At 37.6% G+C, this 19,314-nt stretch overlaps 1 protein-coding gene across 1 annotated transcript; it reads right to left on the bottom strand.

Moving 5' to 3' along the window:
• Nucleotides 1–239: 239 nt before the first annotated feature.
• Nucleotides 240–18,227, bottom strand: trabd (TraB domain containing). Its single transcript, XM_051924520.1, has 10 exons — nucleotides 17,938–18,227; nucleotides 8,580–8,620; nucleotides 8,384–8,453; nucleotides 7,566–7,732; nucleotides 7,304–7,444; nucleotides 6,906–7,016; nucleotides 4,211–4,350; nucleotides 3,963–4,135; nucleotides 3,703–3,799; nucleotides 240–1,965 (listed from the first exon to the last, which is right to left on the bottom strand). The coding sequence occupies exons 2-10, from the start codon at nucleotides 8,616–8,618 to the stop codon at nucleotides 1,794–1,796; spliced, it is 1,110 nt and encodes a 369-aa protein (XP_051780480.1). The 5' UTR covers nucleotides 8,619–8,620; nucleotides 17,938–18,227; the 3' UTR covers nucleotides 240–1,793.
• Nucleotides 18,228–19,314: the final 1,087 nt, after the last annotated feature.

The raw sequence follows: 19,314 nt of genomic DNA, 5'->3' as shown, positions 1-19,314 counted from the left end.
ATAACTAATCACACATTTAGCCACTTAACAATCAATGTTCCATTTGTGGCAATAATTGATTTTCTAACTAAAAAATTAAATGAAAAACTGCAGTCACTGTGCCAAATACAACAGGCCCCAGCAACAACAAAAGCACGGAGCAGTGAAGCCTTCAGCTGAGGTGTTGTTTCATTGGCCACAGCTCACACATGAGTAAAGCAAGAGACTGGAAGGAAAGCAAAGCCTTAGCCACCAAGCTAGACTTTCTCTAAAGGATTTTATTTCTCTCCCATGCAATTCCGTATAATGGACTACAGATGTCCTCCAATTAGACTCTCATTTTTCTGCTCCATTTTAACTATTTTACATTTTGAAACTGATTATTTTAAAAGTTTTTTTCTGCAGTATTTTTGAAGTGCACTATTTCCAAATTCATTTAAACATTAATTGTAATACTTGACCATCCACTCATCCTCCATTTTCCCCATATATCCCACCAATATACATAAGTTGTCAGAGCCTGGGCTGCCACAATTAATTTATGCACTTGCAATTAAACCCTCATCTTAACAGAAAATAAAAGAACCAGTTGATGTTTAGCCCGTGTGCGTCTCTATAAACAAAAAAACAACAAGCATTATCACATAAAACTTTATTTAAAGAAGTCACCATGTCACACTTCCTATTTGGCATGACTGAAAATGTGTGACTGGCACCAAAAAGTTGGGGAGCCCAGCTTGGGAAACTCACACCCCACATATATTGCATCTCTTATGATTCAAATTAAAAGAGACACTACAGCAAAGGCATCAGTAGGTCTCTCAACTAATAGGCAGTTAAGTGGTGCTGCAGACAGTGCATGGTTATGAAAAAAACAACCCAGTATTGCACAGCGGACAACCAATAACTGCCAGTCTATACTAGAGCACCATCTGCTCATCCCTCAGTGGGTAGGGAGAACAAGGGTGCAGCAATATCTCATTATTAAACTTCTCCCAGACCAGTTCACCCAAAACCTGCCTGCTTCCCAATAACATACCATCTTAACCCCCAACCCCAACAAGTTGAGTCAGCCCTCCCGAGAACCTATGCTATTCTAATGAGTGAGCATAGCTGGCAAATCTTACTCTAACGGAAAGAATGAAATTATTCACGATAGCAATTAGGGCAATGGAGGTACCAGGGTTGCAGGTTGTCTATGCCAGACAGCATATGCTACTGGCAAACTTCATAAATTAGGATACCCATTATAGGCGATACCTAAACACCATACACTGACACTCTTATGCGAGTTCATTATGCACAGACCTCACATAATCTCACACTGATGAGAGGCAGACAGGATTCAGCAACCCACAGTCCAAGACCTCCACATAAGGCAGTAGTGATAAGGCTGTGGGACTGCAAGCTCCTCTGTTGGTACCTTACGTACAATAGGACATGAAGCAGGTGCCGGCCCCAGACAGAAAGTAAGAGAATGACCCACAGATTAAAAGGAGTCCTGCATCACAAGGGCAAAATAGTAGCCCTTGCAAAATTTCAGTTCAAAATGATTTGTCATTCACAGAGGTAGAGAAGAAGTTTAGATTTTAGGGGAGGATGGCTTGCTCTTTGCATCGAGTCCATAGACAGGAGGCAGTGGGAGGAGGTGAGGGGCACACTGCTGCAAACTTCTTCCCTTTCTCCAGCAGACAGGAGAGTCCCCTACAGCCAGGAGAATTAAGGCAAACATTAAAATTTAAGGAGCCATAAAAAGGAGCCCAAGTCCACAAGCTGGGTACCAGCAAGTTCAGCTGAAGGTTCCAATTAGTCATTCAGGGTCCTTTGGAAGAGAAATGTCTGAAGAAGGCCTGGATCATGGACGTGGACATAAGTGCCCTGCTGACACCAGATCCTGCACGATAACACAAGTAGCCCATCACTCCAATTAGTGCACCCTTGACCGCAGTCTTCAGGAGAGTGCCAGACAGAGAAGGTGGGGCCACACTGTAAGCAGAAAAGAGAGAATGTTGTTAGCAGAGAATCATTAAAAGCCCCACAGGTCATAGAAAAGGGTGCCATCACAGTATGTATTGCAACTGAAAGTAAGTGTTAAGACCCAAACTCCATTTAGCCTTAACTGTGCCATCTGTATACAGAAGATCTTAGTCTTGACAGTTCAAAACTTTTCAGCATGTTGTACACTCACAATGGATTTTCTGTTGCATTAGAGTAGTTTTATGGTCATTGCTTAGACCCGCAAAATAGACCTGTAAATAGTACTGACAATTATCATAATCGGGCTAGAATTTCACTTACTAAAAATGAAACAATTTAAAACAAAAAGCTACTGAAATTAGCTGTAGGAAAGGGCTTGGCAAAGCACCTCAGATACAAGCAAACAGTTTAGAAATACTGATAGGTAGTGGGCTTGATAAAGCACAACTCACCATACCCATTTTCTTTCAAGGATTAAGGAGATCCTGGCTCCTATCCCACCAGCATTGAGAATGAAGTTAGAACCAGTCCAGGACAAGGTGTCAGACTTGATATAGGTATTGTGCACAAAAAAAAAAACTATTTAAATGGAGGGTGAAACACCAAGTGTGGGACTATTCTAAAATGAGAAAGCATGTATACCAAAACAAAAAAAAATCAGAAATATAAAGGAACACTTGATACTTTATTTATTTTTTCTTTTCATCTTATTTTTAAATTACATGGGTATACGCCAAAACACAAGTTATAGTGATGTCACAGTCCTTAGAGTATACTTAGACGACACTGTATCTGTCAGGCTCCAAGAACATGATACAAGTTTGTCAGTGTGGCAGAATGTAGATATAAAATTAAGTGCCAAAATAAAACTAAGTGTACTGATCTATTACTTATGTAGGATCTGAATAAGTGTAATCCTTTCTTAACCATGTTTAAGCAAATAACAGCAGTTTTCAGAAAGTGAGCATGTCATTTTAAATCAATGGTTTTTTATTTATATTACGAGATAAATAAAAAAAATATTTTGTTAAAAACAATGTTTCAAATTTAATAACAAGAACAGTTCATAAAATCCAATGTAATGGCTGTCTTGGAAACGTCTAATTTATATATATATTATATATATACACACACACACACTACATGTTATCATTTCTTGCCATCACTTTTTCTAACATTTACATATATTTCCAGTTATGTGACTATACCAGTGTTGGCGTCTATCTTGTTAAAGGTTTTAATGTCACACATAAGGAATGTTACTAAAAATTGGCTCTGTTAAACGGAATTAAAAATGGCATACAAGGAACAGTCAACCAGCAGAGCACAGGTCAGCCCCAATGTATGATAGATAGATAGATAGATAGATAGATAGATAGATAGATAGATAGATAGATAGATAGATAGATAGATAGACAGTCTGTCTGTCTGACAGACAGACAGACAGACAGACAGACACTTTATTAATCCCGATGGGAAATTCACAAATGTATGCGCAAACACCACATTATAATGCTTACATAAGAGGGCAATACGAGTGAGGTGGCCTTACAAGTGGGCTCCTAGATTTGCACAAATGCCTGCATCCTAACTTAATAAGAGTTTATAATCCAAGTAGCTATCAGGTTGTGTTACCAATTAAGAACATATATTAAACCGAAAGCACTATGCTACCTGAAAAGTAACACATGCCTAGATTTTGCATCCGATCAGTCACCAAAACCAACCAGATCAATGTGTTCTTACCTCATGATTTCCTGGATGTTTAGCGGTTTATTCCAGTTGCTCTCAATTCCTGGGACATGGCCCATCCCAACCACACCCACCACTACAGCTGGCATCTCTACGAATAGAAAGAAAGATATTAATACAAAGCACCCCAATCTGTGGGGGCTGGGGTTGGAGTAAAATACAAACCCATGCCAAAGAATAAAACAAAAAACACACATGCCAAACAACACTGGAGTAAGATCTGTACTGTATCTGGACAATGGGGACCAACTTACTCTCTGCCAGGGGAAGCACTTCCACCCGTTTGGCAGCCTGCTGAAGCATGTAGGCCAGGTAGATGTCACGTTCTGCCACAATTGTTCGGTGTAGGTCTGGAAACTCTCCAATCATCTCAGACATAGTCTGCTCAAGAAGGTCCTTTTGTTTGCATTTTTCCACATCCTCCTTACTAAAATGAAGACAACAACTATCAGCTAAATGTATGCAAAGTTGATAGCCTGCAAAAATGATACACGTAATGTACCTGATGGGGTCTGACAAGAAGCACAAACCCCAGGCCAGTTTCATCTTCTGCCATAAGGACAAGGCAGCAATGGCTCTCTTAAATGTGACTGGAATGGGTCGATCACCAAGATGAAATTTGCAGAAAGGCACTCGGCCAGCCTATGAACATGGAGACTTTTGCAATTACATCCTGGCCAACTTAATAGCCTCATTCACATCAAAAAAGGTAACAAACCTCAGCATAATAAATGTAAAAGATTACCAAATACCATTATTTTCTTCTCTACCTAAGCCAACAAACTATTAACCATATATACTACTAACAACCAAGTAGTTGAAAATTGTATTAAGTTTGATGCTAAAAAGTGTGTTATTATTTCAGGTAAAGTCCATAAAAGCTGAAATAGTATTGATTTTCTATTAGCCAATTAATTTTAAAATAGAAAGAAGACGCTCAAAAGTAACATGGCATTACTAACACAACTTGTTATGTAGAATGGTTTCAATTTTGGAAAAACAAAACTTATTCATTTTAATGGTAAGTAGCCAAGCCAGAGCCTATCTGGACTACATTGGAGAACTAAATCTGGAGAACCAGAGCATGCGCACACATGCATACACACAAACACACACACACATTTCTACCAGTTCAACTTGGTGTTGTCAAGCAATCTAACCTGTACATCACTGAGATGTGGGGAAAAACTGAAGAATCAGGAGAAAACTCATGCAGACCCTGGGAAAATGTACAAACTTTATGTAGTGGATGTCTATGCAAAGATTTAAATCCAGGACCAGGGTACCATGAGGCAGCACCATCAAACACTGCACAACTGTGCCATCGACCTTTATCAAACAGAACAGTTAAAATGGCACACAGTGTATATATGCTAGAGTTGGCTACAGACTTCATATACTTTGACTAACTTTTGGTTTTAGTTAAGAAATTATGAAATGCAACCCGGCCTAAACAGAAAACAATACCCTTTTATCTTTGTTAATACAAAACTCTGCAGAACTTACTGTCTATGTAATGTATGAATCTGCAGATACTTGACTTATCCATGTATGTGGAATACAGTATTTCTAGATAGACAGTTCTTTCTATTTAAATCGACAGACAGACAGACAAAAAGACAGAAATAACATATATATATATATATATATATATATATATATATATATATACACATAGACACACATGTCTGAACCCACACCAGAAAAACTTGTGACTTGTCAGGTACAGTTCCAGTGCGGCATTATACAGGGATATTGCTGTTGATATAAAGGAGCTCCAGAAGCATTTGTTCGGTACTTAGTGTGTTAGGAGAGAGGATGTGCAACTTTGCTCATAATGGCACTTAGTTTTGTTTTAATTCTCTCTTCTTCGCTACTACGTTCAGGGGGTCCAGAATGCACCCTATAACTGAGCCTGTCCTTTTAATCGGCTTGTTGATTCAGTGGGCCTCTCTTGAACTAATGTTACTGGACCAGCATGCCAGAGTGTAGAAAAAAAAATCACACTGACCTTCACAGAGTTGTCGAAGATTTAATACAGTGTACCAAATACCAAAATGCCAAAAGATGTGATGGATATATCACTTCCAACATTAAAGGCATGCAGTCTCCTAAGAAAAAGAGCCTACTCTGCCCTCTCTTTTACGGATCCTCTGTGTTATGAGACCAGTCCAACCTGTCATTGATGTACTTGTATGAATGAACTATCTCTACATCCACTTCCTGAACAGTGACTGGACATAGAGGTTAATGCCCACACATTTTGTCCTTTGACATTTATTGCCTTTCTGCTAATAGGAACTTATCTTTTCCTGCTTTTTGTGCAAAAGTAAAATTTTCTTCTTGAACAGTTCTGAACTCATCACTAATCAATAAAGAGGTTGTGACTACTTTCCAGTGCATGTTATTTATATAAAAAAAAAAGAAAAAAAAAAGTATAATTTCAAACTGAAATGTAAAAATAATAGTACATTACTTCACTTTTTTCATTCTTTTAAGCTGGTAAGAGAGCCAATTGCAAAATGGTGAGACTGACCTACCAGGTCACCCTGTCCCAACGAACAGGATCCCAAAGGCCTTCCAGAGTAGCAGAGAAAAGAGTCCCCTTGAACATGTCCTAGGTCTGCCCCGATTATACCCTGATGGACTATGCCAGGAAGCATCTTCATTTCATGCCCAAACAAATTGAACTCACCCCCCTCAACCTGAAAAAGTAGTGGTTTTATTCCGAGTTCCTGCTATATTGTAAAGATCCTCACTCCACCACAAAGACTTGGCCTAGTGACCGTGCAAAAAAAGTACAACAAAGTTTTAAAGACAATAGGTTATTCAGTGAATATTAGACCCCCAAGGTGCTAATTTCATCTATATTACAATGTAACTATACTGTAGGTTACTTTAAATGCTTGCATCTTACAAAACAAATATCAATAAAAGGGAATTATTCAGTATTTAAGATGTAAGCTGAAATGAAAGTAGGAAGAACATAATTTGTCCAGGACCAGGGTTCCAAATTGCTTCTGGAATTTAATAGGTCCCTATATAAAATTAATACGACAATTAAAAATCACACACTGTTCAAGACAATCAGTATTGCGTCTGAATATTCAAAATAATGTTCCAATTTTTCAGATACTGCAAAGTTGTTAAAATCTTACTACGAAAGTAGCAGATTGGCATTAGGACTTTTCACTCACCTCACGGAAGGCTTCCCGAAATTCACCACCTGGTGCCATGCCCAGCTGTTCAGTGATGTGAGCAGATACCTTGAGCAAGAGAATCTGCATCAGACCTGACATTACACCATTCTGTAACAAAAGAGGAGTTGGGAATCAGGTACAGGGTTAGTGTATTACAGATGGCATCCATCTTTCAAAGAATGAATACTGCATTACAGCATACATCTAAACACTTAAGATCCTGACAAGACCTGTTCTTTTTAATAAAAAGCCTCACTGTAAAGTGAGGCAAAAAAGAAAGTTGACTCATTTCATACCAAATATATTGTTCTATGCAGTTAAGAAGGCACAAATATCATATTTATGCTGACAACAACCCAATGGGACACCCAATATAATGACTCTTCCAAGTGCACCTGTTTAATGGCCTGTTGTACTTTCTCCATGTTGATCTCCTTAGCCTCTTTCAGCAAAGTGCGTTCATCCATTTTCAGCATGGAAACTCGGTACTGACACAGTTCCACAAGAACCACATCCGGCTGAACTGCCTGAATTGTCTGGGGGGGGGTCATTGGTGAAATTTAAAAAAAAAGAAAGAAAAAAAAGCCTTATCATCCCAGAGTCAAAAGCCACTAACAGTCAGACAGAAGTGCACTTTTGGACTGATAAGCCACCAACCTTGACTACATCCTGCTTGCTGCTCTCACTAAAGTGAGCTGTTCCTACCAGGTATACTAGACTTCCATCTTCTGCTTGTAGTTTGGTCACAGTATCAGGAAGCTGGGGGGCCTGCCGCCGACGCTTCATCTTCATTTCCCACAGAAACTGAACTGCCTCTGCATCCGCTAAAGAGAGACAGAAGTAAGGGAGGGATGCAAGGGAAAAAAAAAAAAAAAAAGATTCTCAGGTCCAACAATTCATAAGTCACTCTGGGGTATTTAACTACACTATCATCCTTGGGTTTTCAAACAGAATAGGCTTCTTTTTGACCACCAGGGAAAACTGATTAACTACAGTAATTTCTCATGACACCATCAGGTAATTTCTGTCAGCAACTCACTTTCATGCTACAAACTGAGTGACAATTACAGTGGATCGAGACTGTTATTTTAAAATTAGTTCATCTAGAACAAGGGAACACAACTGGAAACTTGTTAAGGGTAAATTTTGCACAAACAATAGGATGTTTTTCTTTGTACATAGAACCACAGACACTTGGAATAAACTACCAAGTAGCATGGTAGACAGCAAGACTTTAAGGACTTTCAAAACTAGACTTAATGGTTTTTTAGAAGAATTAAGGGGATAGGACTAGTGAGCTTTGTTGTCCTGAAAGGCCTGTTCTAATCTAGATTGTTGTAATGTTCTATTCAACTCCCTTCACTACTATACCAGCCCAGAACCACCCCGACCTTTGCCAACTACTGTTACCTTTAGTCCAAAGTCAACATAAAGCCCACAAGTTCACTAAATAGATTATGAAGTTGGCAACTTACAGAGATTCTCTGGCAGGCTTGGCAATGTGTCAGTCTCGTCAGCTGTAGAAGTGGAACAAGTGGAGAATGCCTGTGGAAACAAGCCAAGAACTTTTCAGCTCCAATTATCTTATTCAATCCACCAAATTTATACAACTTCTAGTGTCTCCCAAGTTCCATCATAAAAGACTAACAACCGCACATTTTTTCATCTCACCTCTTGGGCACTCTCCTCCATATCTGTCTCTCCAGGCATCTCTGAAATAAATAAACAAGAAAAGAGACGGAGCAGCTATGAGAACACTTATTCTGTACTAAAGATCTCAGGACAGTTATTGGTCTTAAAGACAAAACAGATGGTGAAAGGGATGGGCAGACATCATGTACCCAACCAAAAAAGGAGCTTAAGCTTTCACAATAACCGAGGTATTGCACTACAGGAGATCAGTACTCCACAGTGATTCTAAAGAACTCTGGTTGATTATCTTTGTTGAGTGTGATGAACATTACATTTTACTTCGTAATATACAATGTACAATTATAATTCAATGATGGCAAATATTAATCTTTATGAGGACATTGAAAAGTATGTAGGAGATACACTGAATCTATACCCTAAATCTAAACTTGTAATGGGGTGTAACTTTAACATGGTTATGAACAATACCACGGAATGATTTGACACTGTCCCCCTAGCTGAGGCATCACCAGATGGCTACTCGTTCCTTCATAAGTCTAGAGATTTTGGTAGAGGAGGCGGCCTTGGAATAATTCATTGTAACAAAATGCAAATCACTTCTAAAAATTTAGGCAACTTTACATCCTTTGAGGCATTCATTTTAAATATTAAAACAGATTCCAACACAATTATAGTGCTAGTCTACAGACCACCAGGGCTGTATTCATTGTTCATGACTGAATTTAGCAACCTTCTATCTGATTTGGCTATAAATTATGATCACGTAGTACTGATGGGGGATTTTAATGTACACATTGATGTGGAAACTGACACTTTTAGCAAATGTTTTACTTATTTGTTAAATTCAGTAGGATTTTGTCAGATTGTCAAAGGTCCAACTCATAATCATAACCACACACTAGATTTAATTATAACTTACAAAGTTGAAATTCAAAATTTAAATATCACTCCATTAAATGAAGTTATTTCCGATCACTACTTAATTACATTTGATTTAGTCCTGCCCTTGTCAACACACTCCCAGATTAAAACAAAGACAGTGCGACATCTAGATAATAATTCTGCTTCAAAATTTATAGATACTTTGAGTAAGTCGAGTGTAACTGCGGAAAACCATTCAGATCAGTTAACATCAAATGTAAACGTGGAAAACAATTTAGATCAACTAACATCACATTATAATGTGACCTTGAGAGATGCTCTGGACACAGTGGCTCCCCTTAAAACAAAAGTGATCAAAGCACATAGAAACTCTCCCTGGTTTAATGAAAACACTCGAGCTCTTAAATTAGAGTGTCAAAAACTGGAGTGCAGATGGAGAACAACAAAGCTACATGTCTTTCAAATTGCATGGACAGAGTGTGTTAATAAATATAAAAAAGCCCTCTTTAAAGCTCGCTCAGAATACTATTCTACATTAATAGATAACAATAATAAAAATCCTCGGGTACTGTTTAGAACAGTGGCTAAATTAACAAATGGAAATTCAGATCAACAGTGCAAAATACCAACAGATATTAGCAGTACAGACTTTATGAACTTCTTCAATGAGAAATTAAAAATATAAGATCCCAGATCTCTGCATCACACTACAAACCAAATACTGGCTTAGCAGACCCTGTCTCACATTGCACTCGGCACTTTAGTAATTTTAATCCTGTAACTGAGCAGGAAGTCTTAACTTTAATTTCTAAAATGAAGCCCACTACTGGTTCCCTAGATCCAGTGCCAACAAAACTAGTAAAAAGTGCAATGAATGTTCTTGCAGCGCCTATACTAAACAGTATCAGTAGTTCATTATTGCATGGCACAGTACCTGATACACTAAAAGTGTCAGTCATTAAACCAGCGTTTTCCAAACTGGGAGGCGCGCCTCCCTAGGGAGGCGTGGACTAGTCTAAGGGGAGGCGCGAATATTAGCCAGGATTGACAAAAAAAAGTGCACATGCAGGTAATACGATACGTAACATATAGGTACATATTAACTACTATGCTGCTGATGCTACCCTTACCCCGTAGCAAACAGTACGGTTCAGAAATATATCAGCACCGTAGGCCGTAGGGCTTGTATTGTCTATGCGCATACGCGAAAAGATTTGGCGGCTGCGTATTACTGCGTAAATATTAAGACGCGTTGTCGGACTTCTCACTTTCTTACCTACGATATCCACTCATTGCAAGGATAAACCACCAGCGGTATGACACGTAACTTGGCCGACCAGTAACTCTCCAAAAATCGAGACAATATCGACTTCAGTTTAGCTCAGCAGTGTTAGATTGTGTTTCTTATTTTACTTTGACGTACCTAATTACTCACTGATCACAATAGTAAGTAATTTAATTAAGTTTAATTTTTTTAAGAACAATAAATTAATTATCCTAATATTTTTAGAGAAATGGATAAGTTCTTGACTGGTTATAAGAGAAAATCCTCTAATAATGAAGAATCTGATGTTGGCACAAGTAGTAGGAATCAGGAAGGAAGAACTCCCAAGACAAGAAAATACGATTCGTCTTATTTATCGTTCGGATTTACAAGTGTTATTACTGATAATGTGGAAAAACCAATGTGTTTGTTTTGTTCGAAAGTTTTGGCTGCTGATAGTATGAGACCCGGAAAATTAAAACGCCACATTGAAACTATGCATTCTCAATACGTTGGTAAGTCCCAAGAATTTTTTCAAAGAAAATTGGATGAGTTCACTAAACAAAAGCAAACATTCAAAAAAATAGTTCATATTCCATCAAATGCGTTACTAGCATCGTACTTAGTATCTTACAGAATCGCGAAGTGTAAAAAACCACACACAATAGGAGAAACATTAGTTTTGCCAGCAGCTATTGATATGGTCAAAACAATGTTTGGCGAATCATATGCAAAACAGTTGCGACAAATACCGCTTGCTGATAACACTGTTGGCAGAAGAATCGATGATATATCTGACGATCTTTGCGATCAATTAGTTTCTCAGATGCGCACTTCAAAATTCGCCTTACAAGTAGATGAAGCAACCGATGTAGCTAAAGACGCACATTTAATTGCATATGTTCGATATGTTGAAGAGAATAATATAATTGAAGATATATTATTTTGCAAACCCATTCCTGGCAAAGCCACATCCAGTGAAATTTTTAATATAATCGACAATTTTTTTGATGAGAACGGCATATTGTGGAATAATTGCATTGGGCTTTGTACAGACGGTGCACAGTCAATGTCAGGACACAAAACTGGCCTTCAAGCACTAATTAAAAGGAAAACACCCGATGTTCTCTGGACGCACTGCATGCTCCACAGAGCAGCTCTCGTATCAAAAAATATGAGTGAGGAACTTAACTACGTTTTTACAAAAGTAACGAAAGTTGTAAACTACATAAAAAACAGTCCATTAAAAGTTAGGTTATTTGCAAAGCTGTGTGAAGATATGGAAGCTGCTTACACCTCACTTTTGTATTATTGTGAAGTGCGCTGGCTATCTCGTGCAAAAGTGATTCAGAGGGTACTTGAACTCAAAGAAGAAATTGCAATTTTTCTCGAAGAAAATCATAATGAGGATGCAAATATGTTTAGGGATGATAATTTTATTATTAAACTTACCTATTTGGTGGAAATTTTTGGAAAATTGAGTGTTTTGAATAAATCGATGCAAGGGCCACAAATGCATTTATTGATTCAAAAAGATAAAGTGAAAGCATTCATTAAAAAAATGGAGATATGGAAGACAAATTTGGAAAAAAATAGGTTCGACATGTTTCCACTTTTAAATTTATGCGCCCAAGTTAATATAGAAGCAAACAAAAATCTATTTGTTGAACACTTGGATGGTTTGTTAATTCATTTTTCGAATTATTTTGATGATCTTGATTTTACAAAATATGTGTGGATACAGAATCCATTTATCGAAGAAGAAGATGATGAATTTGAATTAACAAGTATTGAGAAAGAAAACTTGATTGAACTATCTTGTGATACTTCTTTAAAACAAAAATTTCAGAATGTATCTCTGATTCAATTTTGGCTAGATATTAAGAGTGAATATAATATTTTGTCAAATAAAGCTTTAAAAGTATTGCTGCCGTTCGCAACATCTTATTTATGCGAAACAGGATTTTCTGCATTAGCTGCAATAAAATCGAAATATCGTGCTCGTTTGGTTGTAGAAAAGGAGCTTCGTGTAGCTATCTCATCAATGACACCGAGATTTGATAAACTTTGCGCTAATAGGCAAGTACATCCATCTCATTAAGCGACAATAATAAAATATCGTTATTCGTTTTTTCTTGTGCATAAGAGTTTATCTGAATAAATTTTTTAGTACTAAAAATGTTTGTGTTTGTAGTATTTTATAAAATGGAAGAGAGGCGCCATATGATCAAATATTTTTAAGGGAGCCGTGATAAAATAAAGTTTGGAAACCACTGCATTAAACCATTACTTAAAAAGTCAGACTTAGACCCACACATACTAAATAATTATAGGCCTATTTCAAATTTACCGTTTCTCTCTAAAATACTAGAAAAAGTAGTCGCCAATCAGCTTCAGTCACACCTTACGTATTACAATTTATTTTAGAAATTCCAGTCTGGTTTTCGCACTGGTCATAGTACAGAAACGGCACTAATGCGGGTTGTAAACGACATTCTGATATCCTCCGATGAAGGAAACTCCACTGTAATTATGTTGTTGGACTTAAGTGCAGCATTTGACACCATCAACCATTCTATTTTACTACACAGGCTAGAAAATGATGTTGGGCTTACAGGCACCGTGCTCGCTTGGTTTAGTTCTTTTTTATCAAATCGATTCCAGTATGTACAGAAATGTGCTGACAGTACTCCATCATTATACACAGAAGTTCAATATGGTGTCCCGCAGGGCTCAGTACTGGGACCTCTACTGTTTTCACTTTACATGCTTCCACTGGGATCTCTCATTAGGAAACAATGTTAATTTTCACTCGTATGCAGATGACACCCAGTTATACCTTTCATTTAAATCAGATGAAGTTTCTCTGATGTTGTCTTTAATTAGTTGTGTTAGCGAATTAAAGGAGTGGATGAATGAGAACTACTTGTCCTTAAATACAGATAAAACAGAGATGTTAATTGTTGGAGGGAATGATGCTGATTATAACAATATTTTGTCATCTTTTAACTCGGTTGGAATCCCAATTAATTTTACTGAATCAGCCCGCAATCTAGGAATTATCTTTGACTCTAGCATGTCATTTAAAACGCATATTACAAAGTTGTCCAAAACATGTTTCTTCCATCTTAAAAATGTTAGGAAATTAAGGCGCTTTCTAAATAAACAGGGTTCTGAGAAATTAATTCATGCATTTATCTCTAGTAGGATTGACTACTGCAATGCAGTGTTCACTGGATGTTCAAACTGTTCTTTATACGGCCTCCAGTTAATACAAAATGCGGCTGCAAGAATTATTATAAGAACAAGAAAATACGAACACATAACTCCAGTTCTTAAATCCTTACACTGGCTCCCAGTTAAGTTTAGGGCAGATTTCAAAATCCTTCTTTTAACATATAAAGCATTCAACGGCCGAGGTCCAGCTTACTTGTCTGAACTTATCATGACTTACAAACCAGAGCGCACATTAAGATCTCAAGATGGTGGTCTGCTTATGGTTCCAAGGATTAATAAAATAACAATGGGAGGTCGAGCTTTTAGTTACAGGGCCCCTAAACTGTGGAATGGTCTGCCTGCTACTATAAGAGATGCCCCTTCGGTCTCAGCTTTTAAATCCCGGCTGAAGACTCACTACTTCAGTTTAGCATATCCTGACTAGAGCTGCTGATTAACTGTACAGAGTGCATCTCTGTTGTTAGTCATTAGCACTAAAACATAAGTAACATGATAGTTAGAATTGGATACTAACCCTCACCTATTCTGTTTCTCTTCTCGGTACTCAAATGTGGCACTTGGTGCCACGGCCCACCTGCCAAGTTGTTTTGCCTGCCTAAGGTAAAGTCATCTCTGATGGAGGATTGCAGGAATCATGAAAAAGAGGGGTCCCTTCATCGGATTGGCTGGCCCAACACTGTTTCAGCCGTGGAATGGCCAAATGGGGGAGGCAGCTTGATGGATGAGGTCTCCAGGAGTCTAAAATTATCTAAATCTTATTATGTGATATCATCTACTGTTAAATTCTGCTCCGTACTTCTAAAAATTTTTTAATTTTTTATTGAGGATTTGTTCTGTTCTGTGTATTGTATTGTATTGTATTGACCCCCTTTTTTTGACACCCACTGTACGCCCAACCTACCTGGAAAGGGGTCTCTCTTTGAACTACCTTTCCCAAGGTTTCTTCCATTTTTTCCCTACTAGTTTTTTTTTGGGGAGTTTTTCCTTGTCTTCTTAGAGAGTCAAGGCTGGGGGGCTGTCAAGAGGCAGGGCCTGTTAAAGCCCATTGCGGCACTTCCTGTGTGATTTTGGGCTATACAAAAATAAACTGTATTGTATTGTATTGTATTGTAATGATCTTCACCCAGACCATATTACAAAAGACATTGCTTACAGTCTTCTGACAACAATCTAGACTTAATTGACATCTGAAGAATTAGAAATCCTATTTTTCTAATTTCTATTTGTGCTAAAGAGCACAACAAAGGTTTAAGTTTTCAACCCAGAATCAATATATGACTCATTTCAAAGTTAGAAGTAAAATTAATGAGGTTGGAATTTGTCTGGCTTTACTGACAAACCAAAAAAAATTAAAATTCACATAGCTTTAGAAGAGCAATTAGAAAAATTAAGATATGGAACATACTGGAAATAGAACAGCTAAAGGGAAAAATTAGCATTTAGTCAAGAAAGTAAATATACTTATTGATTAACACTGAATGAAAAGTAAAAAGTGCAGGAAACACTGGGAGATATTTAAACTCAGAATTATATATCTGGCAATTAAAAAACTGAAGAAGATGACTTAAAAAAAAAAAAAACGATTAAAAAATTTTGGAAAGATTTCTAACTTTTAATGTGGAGCTAGTTAATATGAAAAAGGGTGTGTTAAAATTAAAATAACAGATGTCCTTGACTTCTCTAAACTCTACCACACTATTAAAATTAGCTTGATCTAAAGACTTCTTAATAATTCTTGAAGTAAATGGAATAGAATATCCAATTTCACTTTCAGCAAAATTTGTAGGTTGCAGTCTCTTGATATTATGGCCCTACAAAAATAGGTAGTTTCCCTATAAAATTGTCTGCCTTTCATCAACAAGTTGTTGAGCTGGCATTTGCTTAACAAACAACTATTCTCCATAGTTTTTCTTTCCCTCTGGAACAATGGACATATTACCCATAAGGGAAACTTACAATTTATAACACAACTCATTTATCAATAAAATGTTGCTGTTAAACTATTTTAATGATAAGAATGACCATATAATTGCCTGTGCAAGAATCACAGTATAAATTGTCTGTTCTAATTTTTGCTCCAAATGTGGAAATGGTGCTTAAATAAGAGAATATAAAAAGGTATGCAACTCTGTTCCATAAGTTTTTCCCCCTCATACCATTGTGAACATTAGACAGATTTTTATTATCTATAAATGGAGCTATCATAAATGTAATAATGTTATAAAGCACTTATTAATTCATAAAACTAATCCTCTAATGACACTTTAACAGTCAACTCAACAAAGGAAAAACTGTCACACAATAAGGACCTTAATCTTTATTAGTTATTTATCAGTAAAAAAAATGAGAGAATTGCTGTTTAAAATATTACAAAGCTACAACTGATTAATAAAATACTGCATAAGCTCCTTGATGTATGTGACACTTATACATTCAGTATAGGGGTTACAGAATCTATTGAACACTTCTTCATTGTAAATTCATCGGTAGAGAAATCCCACTTCAAATTTACTGCATGCTGTCACATTTTGATAGTGCCTCTATTAGCTCAGATTCTTACCTATACATATAAAATGCTTAAGATCTGTCCATCTGTCATGAGTTTACTAGTGAACTACTGGGGCTACAACTCTGATCTTGGCCATATTCAAAAGCCTATGACTAGATATATTCTGGAAATTCAAAAAAAATTATGGTAGCAGCAAGGTCAAAAAAGTGACCAGTGGTCATATGTTTATTACAGCAAAGTAATCATAAAACCAAGTGATATGGTGGAAAGGAAAAGATGAGCAGAAACATCTACTGAACATCGAGTAAATCACAGAAACCTTACTGCTCTATCTGCTGAGCATCAGGGACAGGATACAGAATACAAAAGCAACAAAGACAGAATAATACATGCTGTCAGTTGTGCAGAAGGTTTACTGTTGTTCATATCTAGCCTTTTGGTGAGTCACTCATCCAAGTACACAATAACAACTGAGAAGACCATAATTTAGTCAAAAGTTCCAACCATATGAAAGTAATGGTTATTCATCCTTACATCAATGGTTCTTTGAACTTGGACAAGTTGCATCACAGATGTGATCAATGTCAAGTTGGATTTCTTATTATTGCAAACAAAAGAATGGGTTACCAAAATAGAAAGGTTCCACTTGCTCTAACTGAGCCACTAGATGTAATAAAATACATTATCACTTCTTGAGGAACTAAAATAAATAACTACTTAGAAATCAGCAGAACTATCAGCTGCTCCTTATTTTTAAACTTGGTTTTTATTTGAGGTCTGCTTGAGCCTCAGAATGATGCAAAATTTCATATACATAAGATGAAGCTCTCCAGAAAGACACCACGTCTACAGTAATAAATCTGCAATATCAACACAACAGTTAAGGAAATATATTCCTTTGTTCAGGTGGCTCAGCTTTATTATTTTTTACATTCGACATTCTTTCCATATTATTTATTTATATATATATATATATATATATAAATAATCTGTTTTGTTTTGTTTTCGTTTACTCAGTTTATAAAAAAACAACTGTAAGAGATTTGAACCTGTTTTAGGTTATGTTATATATTCTTAGAATGTGCCGAGCTTTTAATACATTTTTTAAAGTACTAGAACAACACAGGAAGACCCGGGTCAGGCAGTTTTTTGCCTATATAGCAGACAAGAAGAAATCGCTTGACGACACAAGGCATAGATATGCTCAGGCACTAATTAAACCTGTGATCTGACACTTTGAAATGGCAGGGTCCTGAGAAGACGCGGCCCTTCCCTGTTCGCTTGCCCGGAAGCTGCTCCTTACCGGACTCGCCACTCGTGCGCCGGCATGGTATGGACTAAGAGAAATACCCTACAAAGTAAAACGCAGTCCAGCCAGACAGAGAACCCGAAGCAACTGACTTGTTACTTCCAAATAAAAAGTGTAATGCAACATTCGCTAAATGAAACTTACTTAAAACGCAAACCAATCTGAGAAAGCCTACCTGCCACACTTCCAACAGAGCCTTCCGCTTCTCCGCCAGCGGTTCACAGCGCGGAGCACTTTGGGTACTGCAGTTCTGCGGCGGCTGATATCTGATTGTTAGGTAAACTTTTACCTGCAACAAAAAGTGTATACTTCGATCTCTGCAGGATACCAATATAACGTTATTTTTTCTCCATTAACAAAATCCCTCTATTTCTAGACCGACTCACTTTTAAAAATGGGGACTGTAGTTCTTTTTTGCCTCTGGGAGGTAAGGTGAGTGGCTGGTCGCTACGCACTATGGGTGCTGTTGTCCTATAGCGAGTCTCCCCGTATAGTGCCACTCCCTTTGCTGATGGGAAATGTGGTTCTTTGTTTCCTCGTTGAGTCGGCTCCCCGTGGGCCACTTGGGTATTGTAGTTTGTAACCGATTGGCAATAATCCAGACCATAGACATAGAATTACTAGATGCATCTTAACCAGCAGCATCGTACGTCAACGTCGCCGCCATATTGCGAGTGGCACTGCTGTGGAGTGAAGTAATGGATAAAGATGCCTCACGCATGTGCTGCTTGGGACTGTACAAACCGCTGTACGCTCCAAACCACATCACAGGGATTACATTTCATAGGTAAAGCTGAACAATTGTTTTGGTTATATTTGGCCATTAGAAAATCCCGTTTTATAATCTTAACTTTAGCTACGCCAGGCTAAGCTAGCAAAGCTATGCATTTATGTGCTCAAGTGAGCCTCCAAACAACGTTTTGGCTAAATGTATGTAGTCATTAACTATGTAGATTGTTGTTAGCTGTTAACATTTCTCAAACTTTGAAAGTTTCCCAAAGAAATCCACCTCAGGAAGCAGTTGTAGGTAGCCCTTAGATGAGATTTTGAGAAAGCTTTCCTGTGATGTGTGCCGTACTAGTTTGGTAACAGATGCTGTACCTCCATCATATGATCAAAGCTACCACTTGCTCACATTATAAAACAAAGGAGGTTTGATGATTCCTTCTGAGAGTACAGTCAAGGCTGCAGTGGGTTGGCACCCTGCCTGGGATTGCTTCCTGCCTTGTGCCCAGTGTTGGCTGGGATTGGCTCCAGCAGACCCCCATGACCCTGTGTTCAGATTCAGCGGGTTAGAAAATGGATGGATGGATGGAGTACAGTCAAGGTGGTCAAAGTAGCTGAGTGTGTTACCCGACAGTTGACATTAGGGCAAGCTGTCAGTGGATCTTTGATCAATCAGTTTGTTTGGGCTGAGACTGGTTCAGATGATGTGTTTTTTCTCAAGGATCACATCGAGGAAACACAGTTTGAAATTGACAACCATAATTTTATGCTCATGTCTTTAGTTGTATATGTCTTCCACAAACTAAGGCTGCACCATATTGCCAAA

Source organism: Erpetoichthys calabaricus, chromosome 1 (genome assembly GCF_900747795.2).
Source record: "Erpetoichthys calabaricus chromosome 1, fErpCal1.3, whole genome shotgun sequence".
Classification (NCBI taxonomy): domain Eukaryota; kingdom Metazoa; phylum Chordata; class Cladistia; order Polypteriformes; family Polypteridae; genus Erpetoichthys; species Erpetoichthys calabaricus.
Note: the sequence above shows the minus strand (reverse complement) of the source record. Positions and strands in the feature narration are given on the sequence as shown.

Bases quoted from the DNA above. Each gene is read 5' to 3' on its own strand.
- trabd (XM_051924520.1), bottom strand. From the start codon at position 8,618: ATGCCTGGAGAGACAGATATGGAGGAGAGTGCCCAAGAG. The intron at 7,733-8,383 runs GTAAGTTGCCAA...GTCTCTCTTTAG, and splicing joins AAGCCTGCCAGAGAATCTCT to CGGATGCAGAGGCAGTTCAG. The intron at 1,966-3,702 runs GTAAGAACACAT...TTCTGCTTACAG, and splicing joins AACATCCAGGAAATCATGAG to TGTGGCCCCACCTTCTCTGT.